At 41.9% G+C, this 22,205-nt stretch overlaps 3 protein-coding genes across 4 annotated transcripts; 2 read left to right on the forward strand and 1 right to left on the reverse strand.

Moving 5' to 3' along the window:
• The first annotated feature begins 1,814 nt into the window (after window positions 1-1,814).
• On the forward strand, window positions 1,815-5,509 carry LOC110816622 (TPR repeat-containing thioredoxin TTL1-like). 2 transcript variants are annotated; one of them, XR_002540055.2, is made up of 7 exons: window positions 1,815-3,116; window positions 3,241-3,436; window positions 3,540-3,712; window positions 3,828-4,161; window positions 4,250-4,454; window positions 4,728-4,836; window positions 5,038-5,087. XR_002540055.2 is itself a non-coding variant. In XM_022044882.2 (7 exons), exons 1-7 carry the CDS (start codon window positions 2,155-2,157, stop codon window positions 5,188-5,190), a joined length of 2,124 nt encoding a protein of 707 aa, XP_021900574.1. In that variant the 5' UTR covers window positions 1,818-2,154; the 3' UTR covers window positions 5,191-5,509. The 2 variants fall into 2 exon arrangements, 1 of the variants encoding a protein (XP_021900574.1); XM_022044882.2 differs by having other exon boundaries at window positions 1,818-3,116; window positions 4,736-4,836; window positions 5,038-5,509.
• A 914-nt stretch (window positions 5,510-6,423) lies between these two features.
• Window positions 6,424-8,233, reverse strand: LOC110816804 (nucleolar GTP-binding protein). The gene has a single exon (XM_022045131.2). The coding sequence runs from the start codon at window positions 7,831-7,833 to the stop codon at window positions 6,805-6,807; it is 1,029 nt and encodes a 342-aa protein (XP_021900823.1). The 5' UTR covers window positions 7,834-8,233; the 3' UTR covers window positions 6,424-6,804.
• An 11,668-nt stretch (window positions 8,234-19,901) lies between these two features.
• LOC110816800 (transcription termination factor MTERF8, chloroplastic-like) lies at window positions 19,902-21,712 on the forward strand. The gene has a single exon (XM_022045124.2). The coding sequence runs from the start codon at window positions 20,182-20,184 to the stop codon at window positions 21,328-21,330; it is 1,149 nt and encodes a 382-aa protein (XP_021900816.1). The 5' UTR covers window positions 19,902-20,181; the 3' UTR covers window positions 21,331-21,712.
• Window positions 21,713-22,205: the final 493 nt, after the last annotated feature.

Below are 22,205 nucleotides of genomic sequence, written 5' to 3' on the forward strand. Positions count from 1 at the left end.
AAATAAATAAAAGCATCTCAATTCTACTTTGCAGGTAAATATTTTATTTAATCTTTTTCGCTAATATGTAATTATTGTTATTATTTTTTGTAAAAAATGATAATTTACTCGATCTGTAATATGATATATTCTAAAATCTTTTTTTTTTTTTTTTGTGTTATCTTCTTCAACCAACTGATAAAATGCTCGCTAATTTAGTCAAAATGTGTTACAATCATGTTTTTGTTAATTTTAATACGTTAGTTATATTTTTTCTAATTTGGCCAACAACATAAATCCAATAATGCAAACTTGGCTAATAGGCGTGGGCGAATAAATTCAAATGACATGTCAGTTTAATAATTTTTCTTTTGATAATTCAGACCGAACAATATGATGGTTTCATAATTTAGAAAATCTAAAGGAGCCAATAAAAATTTTCAACTTAGCACTAATTATGTCGCAGGCTGCATGAGGTTGGGTTGCAGCACCGACGCGGTGAAGGCCCCCCAGTGGCAGTGCTGGACAAATGCTACCTTCCGACTACTCTCGATCCTCTTTTGGATTTTCTTTTCCGTTTCGAATTTTAATGCCCCTTCTCTCTACTAAATACTATATAAATTATGTATTAGTTAATTTTGAAAAAAATTACTAACACAAAACGACAACAAATAACTCCTAGCCCAAAAAAGGAGAAGTGAAAGATTAAAAGAGAGGGGAATTGGTTCAAAAAGAAAAGCACCCAGACCCAGCAGCTGGTCCACAGCCTTAATTAATGCCCCTCTTGTAGATTCAGTCTATTTGTATTTATTTTGTTATTCTTCCTAACACCTGAAAAAACCCATAAACTTGTCTCAACCTGATATTATAATAAAACTTTCTTTGGTTTGTAGCTGTAAACATATTTTCGGATCAAATAGATTTAATTAGGGATAAAGTATGATAATAAGAGTGAATTAAAAGCTAAAGAATCAAATTAAGAAAGAGTCTCTTATCACAATCAAAAAGAAAAAAAAAAAAAAAGCCCTGCTTTTCCTTTTCTTCTATCACCATGAGTGGGACAGTTGTTAACAGCTGCACTAATTTTTTCTTACCGACTATAATTAGCACATTTCTTGATTTCTTGGCTTTTCAATAAGAAATCTTATGAATCTTGAATTTAAGTCAAGGATAAGAAATGGGTAAATATAAAAAACACAAATATTTTATTAATTCATAAATAAACAGATTAATTGCTTTGAATTATGGACGGATCAACTAAGGAAACGCTCGTAAGAATTCGTTAAGGCCAAGCAAAAAAAAATTATGTTTCAACAGCATAAATGAGTTAGAATATCGTATGTGATTCACATTTTTTTTTAAATTTTATTTCTGACAGAAACTTAAAATTAAACAAATTAATTTAATCCGTATTTAATGATTATTTTAGCTTTAAATCTCTAATTAATAAATTTTATGAAATTTATTTGTAAAAAATAAATCCGTAATGTTGTATGGAATTGTTAGTGCAACACGGCAGCATTCAAATTTTTTGTTGATAGATGGATCAATTAATAGAAGACGGCCGGGGAAAAATAAAGTTTGTATTTTTATGCAGACATGGGGCCCTGTAAGAGTTAGGTGTATATTACTATAATGATTAATGAAACGCAGAGGTACAAGAATTTGAAGAATTTTTTTTTTTTTTTTTTTTTTTTTTAAATTTTAGTGGAGAATGAGGTGATTTTATTAGAACAAAAAATCTTTTTAAGAAATTGTTTAGATTCCTTCATGGCGTCAAGACTGTTTCCCCTGTTTATACATCCCAGAGACAAGTCCCCACCTTGCTTCAAAAGTTTGTTTCTTGGAAGCCACTCTACACCCTACCATTTCCTTCTCGCTTCATATAAATGCACCCTTCTGAAAGACTATGCCTGTTACATTGAACCCTTCCACTTCAAGCCATCTCTTTCTCATTTTTAAACCTTCTTTTCTTTTTCTCACGTTTTCTTGACTTTCTTTGGCTTTACAGATCTCCATCTTCTTCTTTCATCCAACTGTTCTTCATATTCTTGCGCATGAATAATGTCGTCGTTGAAATTGTTCTAGACTCAAATTAATTGGTTCGATTTGAACCATTTCTTTATCGGTGCATATCTTCTTCTAGTTTCAAATTCGAAAGAAGCAGAGACGAACATGGCAGAATTAAGAAAGTATCCTGATGCGGGTTGTGGCCCTATAACGGGGATTTTCAAGCGGTGGAGCTACTGGCAGAGGAAGTCATCAGTACCTTTCTTGCCTGCAAAGAGTAGCAACGGCGTCGTTTCGAAGCCTCGGAGCAAGCCGCAACAAAAATCCGTTGAGACTGCTCGTCATGAGTCCTCCAATTTGGCTAAACCTTCAAAGAAGCAAGAAGAAAAGTTGACCAGGAAAGCCAACTTAGTGGAACCTCGGATTTCAACTACTTTCCGTCATGAAGGCCACAGTCATAGAAGACTTTCAGATGCCGCTCGAAGCTCATCGTCTTCCTCTTCTTCTTCAGTTCAACAGAGAATGCAACGAACCCATGATTCGCCCAATGAACAGAAGTTGAAGAAAGAGTCTCCGGGTGGCTCGGCAGAGCTTACCAGGATGATGAACACAAATGATCATCACCAACATTCAAATGACAAAAAAGCTCTTGTTCGAGTTACTTCAAGCCACATAATGCTCTTAGGTAACTTGAACACTAACTGTCCTAGTTCAACTCCTAAGACTGTGGATTACCTTCAGAAGAACACGCAACAAGTCACAAGCTGCATGTCTAAACCCAGATACGGACATAGTATACCTGGCATTAATGGTGTCATGGGCAATATAATACGACAACCCAGTGACGAGTTTCAACAATGTCGTGGTCTCATGAGTAGGTTGGATCCAGAAACGTTGAAAAAGATGGGAAATGAAGCATACAAGCAAGGCAGGTTCCAAGAGGCATTGGATTTCTATGAACGAGCAATTGCTCTTGATTCGAAGAAGGCAGCATACAGGAGCAACAAGAGCGCAGCTTTGATTGGCTTAGGCCGGCTTACTGAGGCGGTGTTTGAGTGCAAACAGGCTATTCAACTCGACCCGACTTATCAAAGAGCTCATCATAGATTAGCAACACTTTATATCAGGTATTCATCAGATAGGAGTAGGATTTTGCTTTGTTTAATCTAGAAGGTCTTTGGCCTCACTTATTTTAGAAAAGCAATAATCTGTTATCAGCTTTCTAACAAGTTATATTATTGTGTCAAGCAGACTGGGAGAGGCAGAGGGAGCAATTCATCATTATAAACAAGCAGGCAAACTTTCTGATCGTACAGACATTTCCCATGCTCGAGATCTTCAAGAACGCTTGATTAAATGCAATGAGGCTCGAAAATTAAATGAGTGGAATATTTTGCTGAAGGAAACAAAGTCGGCTATTTACTCTGGAGCCGATTCCGCTCCTCAGGTTAGCTTCTGTTTCTTCATATGTACTTTCTAGAGAACTGTCAGGATTATTCAAATTTCTGTGCATGCTTACTCATGATTCTTTTTCAAATTATTGCATCAAGATCTATGCCCTGCAAGCAGAGGCTCTACTGAAGCTCCATAGACATCAAGAGGCCTACGAGTCGTACCTGAAGGCACCAAATATTAGCATAGAAATTTATATCAAGCTTTTTGGCCTGGCTGTTAGTTCTTATATTCTGATGATTGAAGCAGAAGTTTACATGGCTGCTGGAAGGTTAATGAGAAAAATTCTTTTTTCTTTTCCATTTTGAGTCTGTGAATGACTTAATAAAATAATCTGCAAATCTTGGCTGCCCTAAGCAGTTGCTACAAATTGTTTTGATAATTAGGTTTGACGATGCGGTGGCAGCAGCGCAGCAAGCAGTTCGGATTGATCCAAGCAACAGGGAAGTAAATACAGTGGTTAAGAAGACAAGAGCTGTGGCATCAGCTAGATTAAGCGGTAACTTGCTCTTTAAGGCATCAAAGTTCAGTGAGGCCTGCATTGTATACAGTGAAGGACTAGAACACGGTCCATACAACTCAGTTTTGCTGTGCAATAGAGCTGCATGTAGATGGAAACTAGGCCAATTTGAAAAGGCTATCGAAGATTGCACTGCAGCTCTCGAAGTGCAAGCTTGTTATAGCAAGGCCAGACTGCGGAGGGCAGATTGTAATGCCAAGGTGAAGCTCTGTCCCTTGAAATTCCAAAACATTTTTTGGGTCATTACTTAATGGTTCACTGAATCAATGTAGCTTCTTTTTGTCTTAGTTGGGAAGATGGGAAGCTGCAATTCAAGACTATGAGATGTTGATTAGAGAAAGTCCTGGTGATGAGGAAGTAGGCAGAGCCTTGTTTGATGCCCGAGTGCAGCTTAAGAAACTACGCGGTGAAGATGTTAAAGACATGAAATTTGGGTTCAATATGGTCTCGATCTCCAGCAATGAACGTTTTAGACACTTTGTAACATCACCTGGTAAGTCATTAATTAACACCTCAACTAATTTGCCTCTCTAGTTCTGTGAAAAAAAAGGCCAAACGATTCTTGAATTCCAAGATTCATGTCACCAAGTTCTAGCAGTCTCACATACTCAGAATATGAATAAGTACGAAAGCCAAGAGCTAGTAGTATTGGTGCTAATAGAAAAATTGCGAGCAATACTCGGTTCACAAGTTTTCTGGTTTCTGTGCGTCTGAGAAATCTGAGATAAATATATGTTTGTGTATAACATAAAATCTGTGGTGGAAGAATGGCAGGGATGACGGTGGTATTATTTTGTAATAAGGCCAAGCACAAACAAGTATGGCAACTTATGGAGCAAGTCTGCAAGAGATTCCCATCTATCAATTTCCTCAAGGTTTTGTATCATCTGCTAATTAAGCATCAGAAATCATTTTTATGCCAAGCTTAAACGCCTAATTGAAGAGACAAAAAAAAAAAAAAAAAAACGCACCCTTAAAATAAATGGACAGAAAAACATACAAAAAGAGATTTTTAAATCAATAATTTGATAGATCGAATTGTGATAATGAATACATTTTATGTTAACCATGTTCAGGTGGAGATAGAAGATCATCCATATTTGGCAAAATCAGAGGGTGTGAACTCCGTCCCATCCTTCAAGATATACAAAAATGGATCTCGAGTCAAAGAAATTCCTGGCAACAACCGTGATTTGTTAGAAAGATCTGTTAAATTGTACAGTACTTGAAGATCAAAACAAGGTAGAAAAAAGAACAAATGATTGAAAAAAAAAGGAAAGAAAAAAGAAAAAGAACCCACAAGAAGAAAATAATATATAATTATATAAGTGGGCAGTCTCATCTGGCCGTATGAAATGGCCAGCATTGCAGATAAATGAGAGAATAGATTTAAAGGAAAAGAAAAAATAGAGATTGGGCTTTGCTTGATGACAACTTTTTTCTTTTCAACAAGAAGAAACAAAGAGTAATAATAACAATAATAATAATAATTACTTGTCATTATGCTTGTGATTAAGATTCTTAATTAAATGTTTATGTTGTCCTTTACTCGCTCCATGGCCTACCATTTTGTGCCCACTTACAAGCAGATTACAGGTTTAGAGTGCATAATAGGATTTACCCTCTAATGATAAGATGACAAAAATTCAATCGAACTTTGAGAGAGTAATAATTAAGCAGATTCTGATGTCTGATAGAAATACTGATGTATCTATCATCTATGAGAAAACATGTTATAATTTTAGTCTAGACTATGTCAATTTCTGAACATCTTATTAGATATTTATCTGGGCGACAGTCGAAATAATATCTATTATGTTTTACTAATTCTGACATGGTCGCCAAGTTTCCTACGGAAAAATGGCTGGATCATTTTTAATGTTCCTATTATCTTCGCTAACACGATATCTCTACGATCAACCTCAATAGATTTTTACTCCTGTACAAAAAGAAAAGCAACTTCAGCAAAGCCTTTGTCCGTCTAATTATAATAGCCATTTGAGGCCGGGGCCTGCCTGGATCTGGACTTACCGGGTACAACTCAGGAGTCTGGCTAATGAGCTTTTGAAGGCTGAAGACTAGTTATATGGGCTTCTTGAATCCAAAGTTAGTCAGCTCCAGTCAGATTGACCCATAGAATGGCTGCTTCTTAAGGGCTTGTTGAACGTAAAGTTAGTCAGGTCCACTCGTCAGCATGGCCGCAGGAATGTTTTAATGGAATTTTAACGGTCAAACGAATTAACTTATCCTAATTCGACATCCTCTGTACAACATTATTCCATGTGAAAATATAATATGGGCTTTCAAATTAGCCCAGCATTTATATGGGCTAGTTTAATTGGGCCACTAGCCACCAATTTTTTTATGCCATATACCATTATATGGATGTTGCAAGTAAATTCTACTGTTGGACTTGGGCATTCAAAATCTTAGAAGATCATGAATTTTTTAAAAAAATTACGTAAATATAAAAGGATTTATATTAGTATAATTCTGAAACAAAGATCATGTAAGTACATAAGCAAATTCAGCACAATAATTAATAATTTACATGGCAGCGAAATCTGTCGCAGGGAAAGAAGATCCAGAAGATGTCTGTACATTATGTGTCTCGTGCACAAGTTCAAATGACGGTGACTATGACCAAAACAACCAGAAGTTTTTACTTAAAAGCCAGTGCAGGGCGACGACTAGGTCTAAATTTCCCACTGCACAGAACCCAGATGATAGAAAAGAAAACAAAATCTTTAAAAAACGTTCAAGAGAGAAATGTTTTAAATTGTTTCAGACCCAAAGAAACAAAATTTTTTTTAAAAAAAAAGCAGTGGCCAGGACCATCGTCATCATCTTTTCCAGCTTCGGCTCCTGGATAGTGGATCTCTCATCCCACCAACCACCCAAGTCTCCTTCACAACGTCTGATGAAAATTTGTAGAAATCAGTGTCATACCTCATCACGACTAAGCTCTCTTTCTTCTTTCTCATCGTCTCTTCTTCCATTAATGACTTCAAATCCTTTCCTTTCTTCATCTCTTCTTCCTTCTCTTCTTCAGCATCATCTTCTTCATCTTCTTCCTTCTCTTCTAGCCAGCTCTTTGCTGGGGCAGACCTACACCGCATAAGTAAAAGAGCATTTGGAGGGGGAGCAGCAGGAGTTTCGTGTTCAAAAGCAGAGTCTCTATCATCAAAACCGGACCTCTCTTTCTCTTTCTTCTGACTTTCTTTATTGCTTTGATTTTCCTGTAACACCATAAACCACTTAGAGAATACAGTCCTTGAAGTCTCGTCGTCATTATGATTCTCATGGTTTTCTTGATCATACTCTCCATCTTCTTCGTCTTCGTCTTCATCGTCAGTGCTAGCGATGACTTCCGAATGAGGGAATGCCCCGAAACAACGAAGATCGAAACGAATGCTGCGTAAACATGTCAAGAACTGCAATATTTCCTTCTTGAAACCAAACGCTTCTATCCAGGTTGGCCGCTTCTTGCGTTGCCTGCTGTTGTGAATCCTCTCAATCTCCTCCATGACCGATTGCCAATTCTTGCAGGAGCTAGTCTTGGACCTGACCTTGATCTGCCCAGCGCAGGTGACTTTTGGGGACGTGGGTTCTGAGATTTCTGAACTCATTTGTTTGTTTTTGGCCCAGAGGAGAGGGCTGGCCTGGCCGGCGCCGCAGCCACCCGTTCTGGTGCTTAATTTCTTGAGGTGGTGGTGGCGGCGTTGGGGGTGGTGTGAATGGCGTTTTCTGGGCTCTGATGGCCTGGCTGGGCTGCAAATGGGCTTGGGCATTAGCGCCAAATGGGCTCGAGATGGGAAACATACTAACAAATCTGCACTGGGAGCTGTTCTGTTAGCTTCTCTTCCTTTCATTGTCGATGGTGCTTGATTTCTTCTTTTCTTGGCTTCTTTTTAATCCTCCGGAGGGATTTTGCAACTGTATGCTTCTGGGGCTTATGAGGAGGGATCGGGTGCCATGAAGGTTTCTTCTGCTTTTCAATTGATTTTAAAATTAAATGAAAGGAGAGATAAGGGGACTTTGACAGCTTTGATTGCTGCTACTTTTTAGCCTTTTTAATCTGTGTGTAATGTCTATCTGACTTTACCATCTGTTTCTCTTTAATTTTCTATAACTCCTTTTTTGTCTCTCTGAGATGGGGTCACAAGGGAAGCAACCTTCTTCTTTAAGCCTTTTTCTTTTATTTTCCTTTCTCCTTTTTGCTATAACGTGACCCTTGAGTATTTTTTTCCTCGTTTCCTTCACAATTTCATTTCGAAGGAAGTTCCTCTTCCATCCCTTATGCCAAAATACTTGATAAACAGATAAAGTTAAGTATAACTTTTAACTTTTAATATGTTATCTTAATATGTTCAAAGTTTAAATTTATAGATAAAAAATTTGCAATGGATAACATAATATAACATACTATTAAAACAAAAGCAGACATCTCAATTTACAGAATTTAATTTTTTTTAAAAAAAATACTAACCGATTTAAATTAGAACGAAAAGAATCTTGTGCTGGTAAAAATGTAATTAACCTGTACGTGAAGATAAAAAGGGAAACCGAAAGTTACGTATTAATTAATTAAGGAGATAATTAAGTAGGGGGGGGGGGGGGGGGGGAAGAAGGCATAATGAGGGGCACTTGAGAGCATGAGGAAGGCATGGCCCCCCTCCACCCACTACATCTTTGCCTTAGCATTTAGACTTTCCATCATTCAAATTAATAAATTCTTATCTTTTATTCTTTCTTTATCTTTTTCAATTATAGCTATAATCCTCATCATTCTAAAAGAATTGAACCTAACTACTTGACTGCAAACTAGGAACCCATTCAAACTCAACCCCCTACTTTCTTTAATCCTGATGAATGATTGATTTTTCCTAAATCAATTCCAATTTTAATGGTCTAAAATAAAAGGGTACCCATAAATTTACTGGTCAAATCAAATAAATCTTTTACTCCCTAGCTTATAGTAAAAAAGGCATACCAAGAATCAAAATCATTGGAAAATATTTGGCTAAAACAGAGAGATATGTGAGAGTAATTAATGTTAGAGGACCCAAATATGTCTCGCCTCAATGGAAATAGAAAACACAGGAAAAGGCAATTAGATAATGGATGAGAGTGTGGCCCAAAAACAACTCTACTTTATTTATTAGCATAACGAAATTCAAGTGGGTGTTCTCTAAATTAAGAGGGTAGAGGGGGGGCTCACAGTTAGGAGCATATGCGAGATGAGCAAGCAAAACCTTTAAAAAGGGCCGGTGAAAATCCAAAGAATCTCTATAAAATCATAAGTGATCTTCCATGGTGGTTATGCATGTGTCTTGTCCTTCCATACAAAAGTTTAAGGGGCGCACACACATGTATATACATATATTGTTTTGACATGTAGGGCGGAGAGCAAATGGTAGGGAAGGCGAAGAAGTTAAAAGTGCTTTTTTTTTTTTTTTTTTTTGTGTGTGAAGCGATGAGTGGATGATGTCAAAACTCAAGATTCCTCCTTCCTCATCATGAGTCCTAGTTGCAGCCTTTACACCCCCCTTTCTTCATTTTCTTTTCTGGAGGAAAAACAATGCTTTACAAGAATATACAGATAAAACTGACTGGTGAATGCGTGAAGTTTCTTATCATGTGCACCAACCTGAAAATATAAAAATGACAAAAGATTCTGTATGGAAAACCCTAATAACATTGTACATTAATTTTTGTTCAAATTTATTATATTTATCATTCGATTCATAAATTTTAATTGATTAGCATTTAAAAATTAATTCGATTTACAATTCAATTCATAATTTGTGGTCAGTATTTTTAATTTTATAATTACTTTAAATATTTTTATTTAAATTTATTTAATTAAAAAAATATCTAATTTATAAGTACTGTAATTAACATATTGAGTCCGACATATCTATCTTTCAAAATAAAAATTTATGAAAAAATGCGTGTTAGATTGAAAAAAAAGACACGAACACCAAACAAGGCTTGCTTCTAAAGCAGAGAGCCACCTTATTTTGGAATCTCTATTAGGTGATGGTGTAACGACCCCGGAAAATATTAAAAAAGAAATGAGTATTTAAATATATCGAATGCGGAAGCGAGATCAAAATTTCATTTAACATCCCTTACACGAAAAACCAAAAACGTACTTAAAATATAAAAGATTAAACTAACTAAGAAAGAAACTCGAAAATAAAACTATGCGTATGACTACAGAGTCTCTAGGCATCCCCTTCGTCGTCCTCCTGCGGAACGGGCTCGGGAACCATGTCATCCTGATCTGAAATGGTTAATTAAGGAGTGAGCTACACTAGCCCAGTAAGAACATCACGATATCTCACCGTCACGGAGATAAAGGTGGGTAAAAAACCACAAAAAGACCAATGGAGCATAATTTACAATAAACTCGTTTATTAACAACAAAACCTTTTATCAATAATAAAACTTTGACCATCCACTTACCTTGGTGGAATTTATGAAAACAATATGAGAAAAACAATAACATTATCATAATCATTGAATAATCTAAGCTGTAAAACATAACACTTATCACGCCTCTTGTAATTCAATCATTGTACAACATATTTTTTTCTCATTTACCAGCCTACTAGTATCCGTGGGGGTCCATAGGGGTTCCGCTACCCGTTAACCTTTAACATTCATAATCAGTTTCCAGGACCGTCCCCATACCCCGTCCGGTATGGGCGCCAAAACCATAAACCTCAATACCCCGTCCGGTATGAGGGTGAAACGGGCCGTCCCCATACCCCGTCCGGTATGGGCGCCAAAACCATAAACCTCAATACCCCGTCCGGTATGAGGGTGAAACGGGCCGTCCCCATACCCCGTCCGGTATGGGCGCCAAAACCATAAGATCTCCATACCCCGTCCGGCATGTGAGACCACAATCCCGGTAGGGTTCCCTACGGACCCGGTCCGTCCACCATCTCCCAGGATATCTAGTCAGGCTGACCCCATCATACAATTATCAGTCTACACAATCTTTCATTTTCCTTTTCCTCAATAAGCATCATCAATTCACATACAAACAAGCAAACAGTAGTTCATGCCAAACAGACAACATACAGTATCAGTTCTTCAGTCATTCAACCCATAATTAATAAAACAGTAATATATGCATTCGAAATTATAAAATGAACACATCAAACCCCATAATGCATTTAAAGCTGTAAAACAGTGTAAAACATGCCAAACAACAGTAAATCATTAATCACACTAGACTCGGGCTCCATTAGCAACCTTAAGCAATTTCACACATGCGTTAATTCAAGAAATACCGTTTTATCATTTTGAACTTTAATACCGTGATAGGAAATAGAGTGAGGGGTCCTTACTTGTTTTCGGGATCCGAATACGATTCACAGTGCGCCTGCAGGCTGTCCCTAATTTTCCCCTGAATTTTTCCCGGGGAACTGAAACACGCTAACAGTACCTGCACGGGTTCCAAAAAAAATCCAAATTAGGCCCAGGGCCTCTTTCGGCCCAAATCGCAACTCCGGCACGGCGGCTCCGCCGTGCTCCGGCGACGGCGCCGCCGCTGGCGGCGGCGAGTCGCCTCGGGTTGACTGTTTTCGGCCGCTTTTGGCCGAATTCGGCCACACTCGCATTGGTCCTTGTCAGAAAACAACCCTAGGGCCCTCGGGGGGCCAAAAAATCACGGAAAAGCGGAGCTTACCGGCGGCGGCGCTCTCGGGTACGGCGACTCTCCGGCGAAGTTCGTGTTTTGGTGATTTGGCTTCGGTCAACCTGTAGAGAAAAGAATGGTGATCACGGTGATATAAAAATTGCATCGAACGGAGGCCGGGAAGGGCCTCGTCGGAGGCAAAAACCGAGAGGGGGCGCGGCGGTGCCGCTGGGCTTCGGCCGCGTATTCCGGCCGTTTGGCCGGGATTTCGGCTTCGATTTGGCCATATGAGGAATCAGTGGGGAAAAACGAGTCGGGGGTATGAAATTTACCTCGATCGGCGGTCGAAAATTTCCCCGGTGCGGCGGCGAGTGGCGGCGGGTGGCGGCGGTCGGCCTCTGGTTCGTCTTCTCCGGCGAGCGGCTGGCGGCTAGGGTTTGTGGTCTGGTGTGGAGGTTCTATTTATAACCCCTTGCCTTTTGATCACAGCCGTTCATTTTGTTTTAATCTGGGCCGTTCGTTTTTGATTGAATCTGGGCCGTCCGTGCGATTGAATCTGGGCCGTCCGATCGCGTGATTGATCTGGGCCGTCGGATCGCACCCACGCGGATCGCCAACGTGGCTCCTTTTGGAGTGACGCGGTCTTGCCACGTGGCAGGCCCTGGTTGGCCGGGACTGCTGACCGGGCCTGCTGACGTGGCTGCTGACGTGGCCGCCCTTTTTTTTTTTTTTTTTTTTTTTTTTTCTCCTCCTTTCCGGGTGCTACAACTCTCCCCCCCATAAAGAAATTTGGTCCCCAAATTTGCCTCATTACTCTTGATCAAACAGATGAGGATATTGGGCCCTAAATTCTGATTCCAGCTCCCAAGTCGCCTCCCTAGGCGTGTGGTTCTGCCACAAGACTTTTACAAATGATATTTCCCGGTTACGGAGTATTCTGCTTTCTCGGTCCGTGATACTGACCGGTACTTCTTCATAAGAGAAGTCCTCTCGGAGTGAGAGCGGTTCATGAGCCACGACATGAGAAGGGTCCGGATTGTACTTGCGCAGCATAGATACATGAAACACATTGTGAACCCGGGAGAGCTCAGGGGGCAGTGCAAGTCTGTAGGCAGTGGTACCAATCTTGTCTAAGATTTCAAAGGGTCCAATGTATCTGGGGTTTAATTTTCCCCTTCTGCCGAACCTACTAATTCCCTTGAAGGGGGTGACTTTAAGAAACACCCGGTCACCTTTCTCAAAGGCCAGGTCCCTCCTTCGGGTATCAGCATAGCTCTTTTGCCTACTCTGAGCTGTCTGGATGTTCTTCTTGATCTTAACTATCTTGGACGTGGTTTCTTCCACTAAATCCGGGCCAAACAATCTTCTATCGCCCACTTCCTCCCAACAAATCGGTGACCTGCACGGACGCCCGTATAGCGCCTCGTATGGGGCCATGCCGATGCTTGCTTGGTAACTGTTGTTGTAGGCAAACTCTATCAGGGGTAGATGGTCGTCCCAATGGCCTCCGGAGTCAAGGACACAAGCTCGGAGCATATCCTCCAGCGTACGGATTGTCCTCTCTGATTGTCCATCGGTTTGGGGGTGGAAGGCAGTACTGAGGGACAGCTTTGTTCCCATAGCTTGCTGGAAACTATTCCAAAACCGAGAAGTGAATCTGGGATCCCTGTCGGATACCACTGTTACTGGGATCCCATGCAGTCTGACTATTTCCCGGACATACATTCTTGCTAACTTGTCCAACGAATCAGTCATTCTGATGGCCAGGAAGTGGGAAGACTTAGTGAGTCGGTCAACAATTACCCATATGGCATCGTGTCCCGATCGTGCCTTGGGTAGTCCCGATACGAAGTCCATGGTGATGTGTTCCCACTTCCATTCTGGAATCGGTAAAGGCTGAAGCAACCCCCCTGGGCGTTGATGTTCTGCTTTGACCTGCTGACATACCAAGCACTTAGATACAAAGTCGGCTATATCTCTCTTCATCCCATTCCACCAGAATCGGGGTCGCATAGTTTGGTACATTTTTGTACTTCCTGGATGCATGGCGAACCTTGAACTATGGGACTCTGTCATGATGTCTCTTTTTAATTCATTGTCGTCTGGGACACACATTCTGTCCTTGAAACGAATCAATCCGTCGGCAGAGATCTGAAATTCTGGGTTCACTCCCTGTTCTGCATCCTTCTTGCGGTTTACTAGGGCGGAGTCGATTGACTGGGCTTCCTTTATTCTTTGGATTAGCTCGGGTTGGACTGCTAGGTGGCTCAAACATGTGGCCCTCTTCAGATCTTGCAGTCGAACCTGCTGCGTAGCCCCAATGGACCTGCATTCCGAAACCATCAGATGGGCTAGGGTGCCTGCACTCTTCCTACTGAGGGCATCGGCTACTACGTTGCCCTTACCTGGATGGTATAGGATGTCACAATCATAGTCCTTGAGGAGTTCCATCCACCTTCTCTGATGCATGTTGAGATCCTTCTGAGTGAAGATGTGCTTCAAGCTCTTATGATCGGTGTAGATCTGAAAGGTCTCTCCATACAAATAATGGCGCCAGATTTTCAAGGCGTGTATGATTGCGGCAAGCTCCAAATCATGGGTAGGATAGTTCTTCTCATGATTCTTTAGCTGTCTAGACCCATATGCTATAACCTTTCCATGCTGCATCAGGACACAACCCAGGCCCAGATAGGAGGCATCACTATAAACTGTATACCCTCCTGATCCACTCGGTAGAGCCAGCACGGGTGCAGTAGTCAGTCGCTTCTTCAATTCTGAAAAACTCCTTTCGCAGTTCTCATTCCAATCAAACTTTGCATTCTTCTTTGTGAGTCGGGTTAGAGGGGCCGCTAGACTGGAGAACCCTTCGACAAACCGGCGGTAATAACCCGCCATCCCTAGGAAACTGCGAATTTCCTTAACTGTTGTCAGCCTTTTCCAACTAAGTACCGCTTCAACCTTTTCGGGGTTCACCGACACCCCTTCCTTCGATATAACATGTCCTAGGAAGGCGGTTTGCTCGAGCCAAAATCCACACTTGCTCAACTTTGCATACAACTTCTTTTCCCTGAGTACCTGGAGGACTTGGGCAAGATGATGAGCATGTTCTTCTCTACTTTTTGAGTAGACTAAGATATCATCGATGAACACGATGACAAATTTATCCAAGAACTCTCTGAAGATTCTGTTCATTAGATCCATAAAGATGGCCGGGGCGTTGGTTAGCCCAAACGGCATAACCAGGAACTCATAGTGTCCGTACCTGGTTCGGAATGCCGTCTTGGGGATGTCTTCTGCTCTCACCTTTACCTGATGGTAACCTGATCGTAGATCTATTTTAGAAAAGACCTGTGCACCCTGCAACTGATCGAAAAGGTCATCAATCCGGGGGAGAGGGTACTTGTTTTTAATTGTTACCTTGTTTATCCTTCTATAATCAATACACAGTCTCAACGTTCCATCTCCTTTCTTTGCAAAAGTAACCCCGGCTCCCCATGGGGAAATGCTGTGTCTAATGAAGCCACTGTTTTGTAGCTCAGTGATTTGTTTCCTTAGCTCTTCCATCTCGATGCGGCTCATTCGGTAAGGAGCTACCGAGATGGGTTGGGTTCCTGGCTGTAAGTCTATGGTGAACTCGACCTCTCTGTCCTCTGGTAGACCGGGCAGTTCATCCGGAAATACGTCTGGAAAGTCTCGGACTACTGGAATCTCTTGGATACAAACTTCCTTCTTGGGTTTACCATGTACCACGTCCGGGTCTGCATCGGCATCCTTCTGGGTAAGGTTGTAAACTCTGCCCTGGATTGGAGGCCTCCCTTGATTCTGGTTCCTAGGACACTCCCTCGCATAGTGCTGGGTACTGCCGCATATGCGACAGGTGTTGTTGAGGCGGTAGCAGGGTCGGTCCCCATGATCCCTGCCGCAGTACTGGCAGATCTTCCCACGAGCTGCCCCCATAGCCTGAGGAGGGCCCTGAGCGGCAGGCCTGGGTCTCTTGCTGGGTTGGACCGGCATGGTAGGCGCTGGCCTGCGGAGCGGGGCTGAAGGTCGGGAACTTCCCGCTAGCTGAGGGCGGGTGTCGAAGCTCCTTTCTATGATCTGCGCCTTTGCCAGGACTGCCGAATATGTCTCGAGCTCCATCACCAACAAGTGCTGTCTGATCGCCGGGCGGAGACCCCACTGGAATTTCCTGGCCTTTCGGCCCTCATCCAACAATGTCTCCGGGGCATGTCGGCCCAGCTCCAGGAACTTGCGGGCATACTCCGACACTGTCATATTACCCTGGACCAACTGAGCAAATTCAATTTCCTTTAAATGTTGGATGTGCTTAGGGAGATACTCCGCATGGAAAGCCGCTAGGAACTGCTCCCAAGTAACTGGTACAGGCAGGGTGGCCCGCTTGAGCTCCCACCAGCGTACTGCTTCCCCTACCAGCATGTAGGAGGCAATGGCAGCCCTCTGCTCAGGAATTACTCCCAAGGTCTCAAAGGCTCGCTCAGTCTCCGCCAACCAGTATTGGGCCTCTTCAAAAGAGGATTCCCCCGAAAAAGTAGAAGGGTTCAGTCTCCTGTACCTCTCTATGAAGCCAGGGTCGATCAAGGAGGGAGCGGGGTCCCGAGGTAAAGGAACTGGGGCCGGCTGAGGGTGAACTGGGGGACCCTGTGGTGGCGCCTGCTGATGGGGTGGGGGCACTGGAATGTGCTGTGGCGGTACCTGTTGGTACCGTGGCTGTGGTACCGGGTCGTACCGCGGCTGTGGTGCCGGGTGGTACTGTGGAGGAACAGGCTCCTGCCGGGGTGGCTCGGGATCAGCCTGCTGTAACGGGGGCTCAACCTGCGCTAGCGGAGGAGGTCCGGGTAACTCCCTTCTCTCCTCTTGCCTTCGCTGAGCAGCTACGAGAGCTTCCACCATCTCATATAATCTGTCCAAATCCTCCCGAAGCGAATTATCTTGGGCCGCTCGGTTTAGTGGGGGCCTTCCTCTCCTCATTTCTGTGTACTTGCATTTACAAGGAATGGTTGAGTAACGACCAATCGGTGAGTATTTCTTTAAAGGACTATAGTGTAAGGGATGGGTCCGAGGAAATGCGGCTCTGATACCAACTGTAACGACCCCGGAAAATATTAAAAAAGAAATGAGTATTTAAATATATCGAATGCGGAAGCGAGATCAAAATTTCATTTAACATCCCTTACACGAAAAACCAAAAACGTACTTAAAATATAAAAGATTAAACTAACTAAGAAAGAAACTCGAAAATAAAACTATGCGTATGACTACAGAGTCTCTAGGCATCCCCTTCGTCGTCCTCCTGCGGAACGGGCTCGGGAACCATGTCATCCTGATCTGAAATGGTTAATTAAGGAGTGAGCTACACTAGCCCAGTAAGAACATCACGATATCTCACCGTCACGGAGATAAAGGTGGGTAAAAAACCACAAAAAGACCAATGGAGCATAATTTACAATAAACTCGTTTATTAACAACAAAACCTTTTATCAATAATAAAACTTTGACCATCCACTTACCTTGGTGGAATTTATGAAAACAATATGAGAAAAACAATAACATTATCATAATCATTGAATAATCTAAGCTGTAAAACATAACACTTATCACGCCTCTTGTAATTCAATCATTGTACAACATATCTTTTTCTCATTTACCAGCCTACTAGTATCCGTGGGGGTCCATAGGGGTTCCGCTACCCGTTAACCTTTAACATTCATAATCAGTTTCCAGGACCGTCCCCATACCCCGTCCGGTATGGGCGCCAAAACCATAAACCTCAATACCCCGTCCGGTATGAGGGTGAAACGGGCCGTCCCCATACCCCGTCCGGTATGGGCGCCAAAACCATAAACCTCAATACCCCGTCCGGTATGAGGGTGAAACGGGCCGTCCCCATACCCCGTCCGGTATGGGCGCCAAAACCATAAGATCTCCATACCCCGTCCGGCATGTGAGACCACAATCCCGGTAGGGTTCCCTACGGACCCGGTCCGTCCACCATCTCCCAGGATATCTAGTCAGGCTGACCCCATCATACAATTATCAGTCTACACAATCTTTCATTTTCCTTTTCCTCAATAAGCATCATCAATTCACATACAAACAAGCAAACAGTAGTTCATGCCAAACAGACAACATACAGTATCAGTTCTTCAGTCATTCAACCCATAATTAATAAAACAGTAATATATGCATTCGAAATTATAAAATGAACACATCAAACCCCATAATGCATTTAAAGCTGTAAAACAGTGTAAAACATGCCAAACAACAGTAAATCATTAATCACACTAGACTCGGGCTCCATTAGCAACCTTAAGCAATTTCACACATGCGTTAATTCAAGAAATACCGTTTTATCATTTTGAACTTTAATACCGTGATAGGAAATAGAGTGAGGGGTCCTTACTTGTTTTCGGGATCCGAATACGATTCACAGTGCGCCTGCAGGCTGTCCCTAATTTTTCCCTGAATTTTTTCCGGGGAACTGAAACACGCTAACAGTACCTGCACGGGTTCCAAAAAAAATCCAAATTAGGCCCAGGGCCTCTTTCGGCCCAAATCGCAACTCCGGCACGGCGGCTCCGCCGTGCTCCGGCGACGGCGCCGCCGCTGGCGGCGGCGAGTCGCCTCGGGTTGACTGTTTTCGGCCGCTTTTGGCCGAATTCGGCCACACTCGCATTGGTCCTTGTCAGAAAACAACCCTAGGGCCCTCGGGGGGCCAAAAAATCACGGAAAAGCGGAGCTTACCGGCGGCGGCGCTCTCGGGTACGGCGACTCTCCGGCGAAGTTCGTGTTTTGGTGATTTGGCTTCGGTCAACCTGTAGAGAAAAGAATGGTGATCACGGTGATATAAAAATTGCATCGAACGGAGGCCGGGAAGGGCCTCGTCGGAGGCAAAAACCGAGAGGGGGCGCGGCGGTGCCGCTGGGCTTCGGCCGCGTATTCCGGCCGTTTGGCCGGGATTTCGGCTTCGATTTGGCCATATGAGGAATCAGTGGGGAAAAACGAGTCGGGGGTATGAAATTTACCTCGATCGGCGGTCGGAAATTTCCCCGGTGCGGCGGCGAGTGGCGGCGGGTGGCGGCGGTCGGCCTCTGGTTCGTCTTCTCCGGCGAGCGGCTGGCGGCTAGGGTTTGTGGTCTGGTGTGGAGGTTCTATTTATAACCCCTTGCCTTTTGATCACAGCCGTTCATTTTGTTTTAATCTGGGCCGTTCGTTTTTGATTGAATCTGGGCCGTCCGTGCGATTGAATCTGGGCCGTCCGATCGCGTGATTGATCTGGGCCGTCGGATCGCACCCACGCGGATCGCCAACGTGGCTCCTTTTGGAGTGACGCGGTCTTGCCACGTGGCAGGCCCTGGTTGGCCGGGACTGCTGACCGGGCCTGCTGACGTGGCTGCTGACGTGGCCGCCCTTTTTTTTTTTTTTTTTTTTTTTTTCTCCTCCTTTCCGGGTGCTACAGATGGATTATTTAAAGCAGAGGATTGGCGATTAAGAAAAGACATGCAACAAGGACGGCTGTTCATAATGCAACCCATTGTTAAGACATGATTAAGAATGTGGGAAGCTACATCTAATGATTTTGATCAATCATTAATCAAGATTTTTAATTTTGTTTACTTTCAACTGATGATTTTATATGACTAACTAACAATTCTTATACATCTTCTCAGCGGCATGCAGCCTATCTTCAGACCTCTGCCGCCCGCAATTTACCCACCCAGCGAAGACCCTACAAGCAGTTCTTTAGAAATCATGGCTCCTGCACGCTCCAAACTCTTCTTTACATAATTACATATTACTGCTTTGCGTAATATATATATATATGTGCATATATCTTCTACCACACTATATATTCTGAGTTTATAGAAACATTTTGTTGTAATTACACGAAAATACTAATGTAAAAACTGAAAGTAAATTTTTTTCGAAGTAAAATAATACTGCTCTTTTTTAAGTGAAGATTTCGTTATAAAAAGTTGAATTTTTTTATATGAATTCAATCAAAAATAAAAACTAAACAAAAACCGATTTTTACAAAAAAAATTTCTGAAAAATTTAGAATTTAAGAACAAAAAATGAGAGGCAACTTGTATAAGTTTTTTATACAGGTTGCAAAGGAAAAATCTTATTGAAAAGAAATGCATAGGTGAATGGTAAAGCGCAAGGTAATGGGCTTAAGAAAGTTGGCACAAGGTAATGGGTTTAAGAAAGCTGACACTAGGTACTGGGCATGACGAAGTGAGCTGAACCCACACTAAACCAGAAAGAATATGTGACAGAAAGCCCACTTCCATGACTAAATGCATCATGATCCTTGCTTCATCCTGCTCCAGGGGACCAGAAAGGCAGACAGAAACCCTAGAACAAGTGTGATTTGGGGGAAATTTTTCCAACCTTCAAATTGCAGGGTCAAGAGGAGTTTCATAGAAGATCTGTAAACTTTCCTAGCCACAGGCAAGGTTTGATTTCTTATCCGTCTTCTCAGCATTGTATGATTACGTAGTAGCTGTTATTCTAAAACCTCAATTTAGCCCTCCTTCCGCCAGCTATGGTTCCCCGTGTATATATAACTCTTATCTCACTCTCTCTCAACAATCCTTCGCATCTCCGCAAACCTACTATCTTTTACTCATTATCTCTTCGCCTATTCTCTTCCTCGCGACCCAGGAAATCGGATTCCGCCGTCGCTCTATCAGATTATTTGATTAGTCAGCATCATTTTTCCCCTGAGATAGCTCTGAAGGCCTCATCATCTATTCATTTTGTCAAAAATCCGAAGCGTTCGGATTTAATTCTATCATATCTCAGAGAAAGTGGGTTTACTCAATCCCACATCGAGAAACTGGTTATAAAAGCACCCCGCGTCCTAACCACCAGACTTGACGTTACCATCAAGCCCAAAATCAAGATTTTCCAGGAGTTTGGTTTTGACTCCTCTGAAATTGCTGATATAGTGTCATCTGATCCATGGATCTTAGGTAGAAGTGCCAATAATCAGCTAGGGCCGTCCATTTCAGCGCTAAAAAGCGTCTTGGGATCTACTTCGGGCCTTCCTACCTTGTTAAAAAGATGCGGTTGCTTTTTGAAATATAATTTGGAGAAGACTCTGTTGCCCAATATCTTATTCTTGACTAGTTGTGGGGTTAGTTCTTCACAAATTGTCAAGTATCTGTTTAATTTCCCAAGATTTTTCCTTCATAAGCCAGAGAATGTCAAGGATTTTGTCAGAAGGGTTGATGAAATGGGAATAGATAGAAAATCCAAGAAGTTTCTGGCTGCAACAGTGGTGATGAGTTCAATGTCTGTACAAAGTTGGGAGCTCAAGTTGAAGCTTTTTCAGAATTTGGGGTTAAGCGAAGATGATATTATGTTTGTATTTAGAAGGGTACCTCAGGTTTTCTCTATATCCCGTAGGAAAATTAAGGACGTGATCGAGGTCCTTCTATGCAAGGGAAAAATGGATATTTCTTCCATAGTTAACCATGCAGAGTTGCTCATTTGCAGTGTAGAAGGCAGGCTTAAACCACGGTTGGAGGTTTTTGAGATTCTTGAACGCAAGAATTTGTTAGCGAGAAAACCTAGGCTGACTTCACTTTTCAAGATTTCAGATAAAATGTTCTTAGGCAAGTATGTGCTTCCATATTCGGATGAACTTGGAGATGTTCAATGGCTAAAAGGGGTAAAAATAAATGAATAACTTACTGTTCGGTTTGGAGGCACATCAACAGGAAGATGTTACAGAGAGACTTGTGGTCACCTATGTTCTCTGGAGAGATCATGAAGCAGCTCAAGGGGGAAAGGATATCAACTTTTAGAGAGTTTAAAAGGTGCTAGAAATCATGGCTTGTGTTTAGGTAATCTTTCTGAGCTACTTCGTGAAGATAATCATTTATTTGGGAAACAGTAAAGACCATTTCTGGAAAATTCTACAATGCCTTGGTTCGAAGTACAGACACCATACCTTGATTTGTGTTATTGTTAAATTAAGTAAAAACAGATCTTAATTCTTGGTTCATTAAATTTGTTGAACAGTTGAAATTTGATTTTAGAAATCTAATCATAAAAACAGATCAGCTATACCTCGATCTTGGGTATATAATTTTTTTTTGGGAAAAAAGCCTTGAGTGTATAATTATTTGGATAGAACTTGTTATAGTTCTTAAGCAAAGCAGTTGAATATGTTTTAACAAAGAGGGCCCATGTTCATGCTTTAAAACCAATATATTCTTTAGATGCATCATAACAAATATAAAATATTTCTACCTGTAGTTGTGATGATTGTGTTTATTTGTTAACCTGTATTCATTTAGGACTACAGGGACTCAGAGTGTTACTTATTTGACAGCAGCCATTTGCGGCATTAATTTTTAGTTGTGATGCGTATCATTTGTTCCTCAAATTATTGTTGTTACACTTCATATAAGTTTTGCTTATAAGTTATAGAGCTAGACATGACATATTTTCCTTCCTGTCTGTGTTTTGTGTTTATTCAACTTAACCACTTGGGCGTGTCTTATGGCCAAATCCCAATCACTTTCTATTCTAACGAATATAATGCTGATAAATCATTGG

Source organism: Carica papaya, chromosome 1 (genome assembly GCF_054855325.1).
Source record: "Carica papaya isolate Zhongbai chromosome 1, ASM5485532v1, whole genome shotgun sequence".
NCBI classification, from domain to species: Eukaryota; Viridiplantae; Streptophyta; class Magnoliopsida; order Brassicales; family Caricaceae; genus Carica; species Carica papaya.

Bases quoted from the DNA above. Each gene is read 5' to 3' on its own strand.
- LOC110816622 (XM_022044882.2), top strand. From the start codon at position 2,155: ATGGCAGAATTAAGAAAGTATCCTGATGCGGGTTGTGGCCCTATAACG. The intron at 3,437-3,539 runs GTTAGCTTCTGT...TATTGCATCAAG, and splicing joins GAGCCGATTCCGCTCCTCAG to ATCTATGCCCTGCAAGCAGA. The intron at 4,837-5,037 runs GTTTTGTATCAT...AACCATGTTCAG, and splicing joins CATCTATCAATTTCCTCAAG to GTGGAGATAGAAGATCATCC.
- LOC110816804 (XM_022045131.2), bottom strand. From the start codon at position 7,833: ATGAAAGGAAGAGAAGCTAACAGAACAGCTCCCAGTGCAGATTTGTTA.
- LOC110816800 (XM_022045124.2), top strand. From the start codon at position 20,182: ATGGTTCCCCGTGTATATATAACTCTTATCTCACTCTCTCTCAACAAT.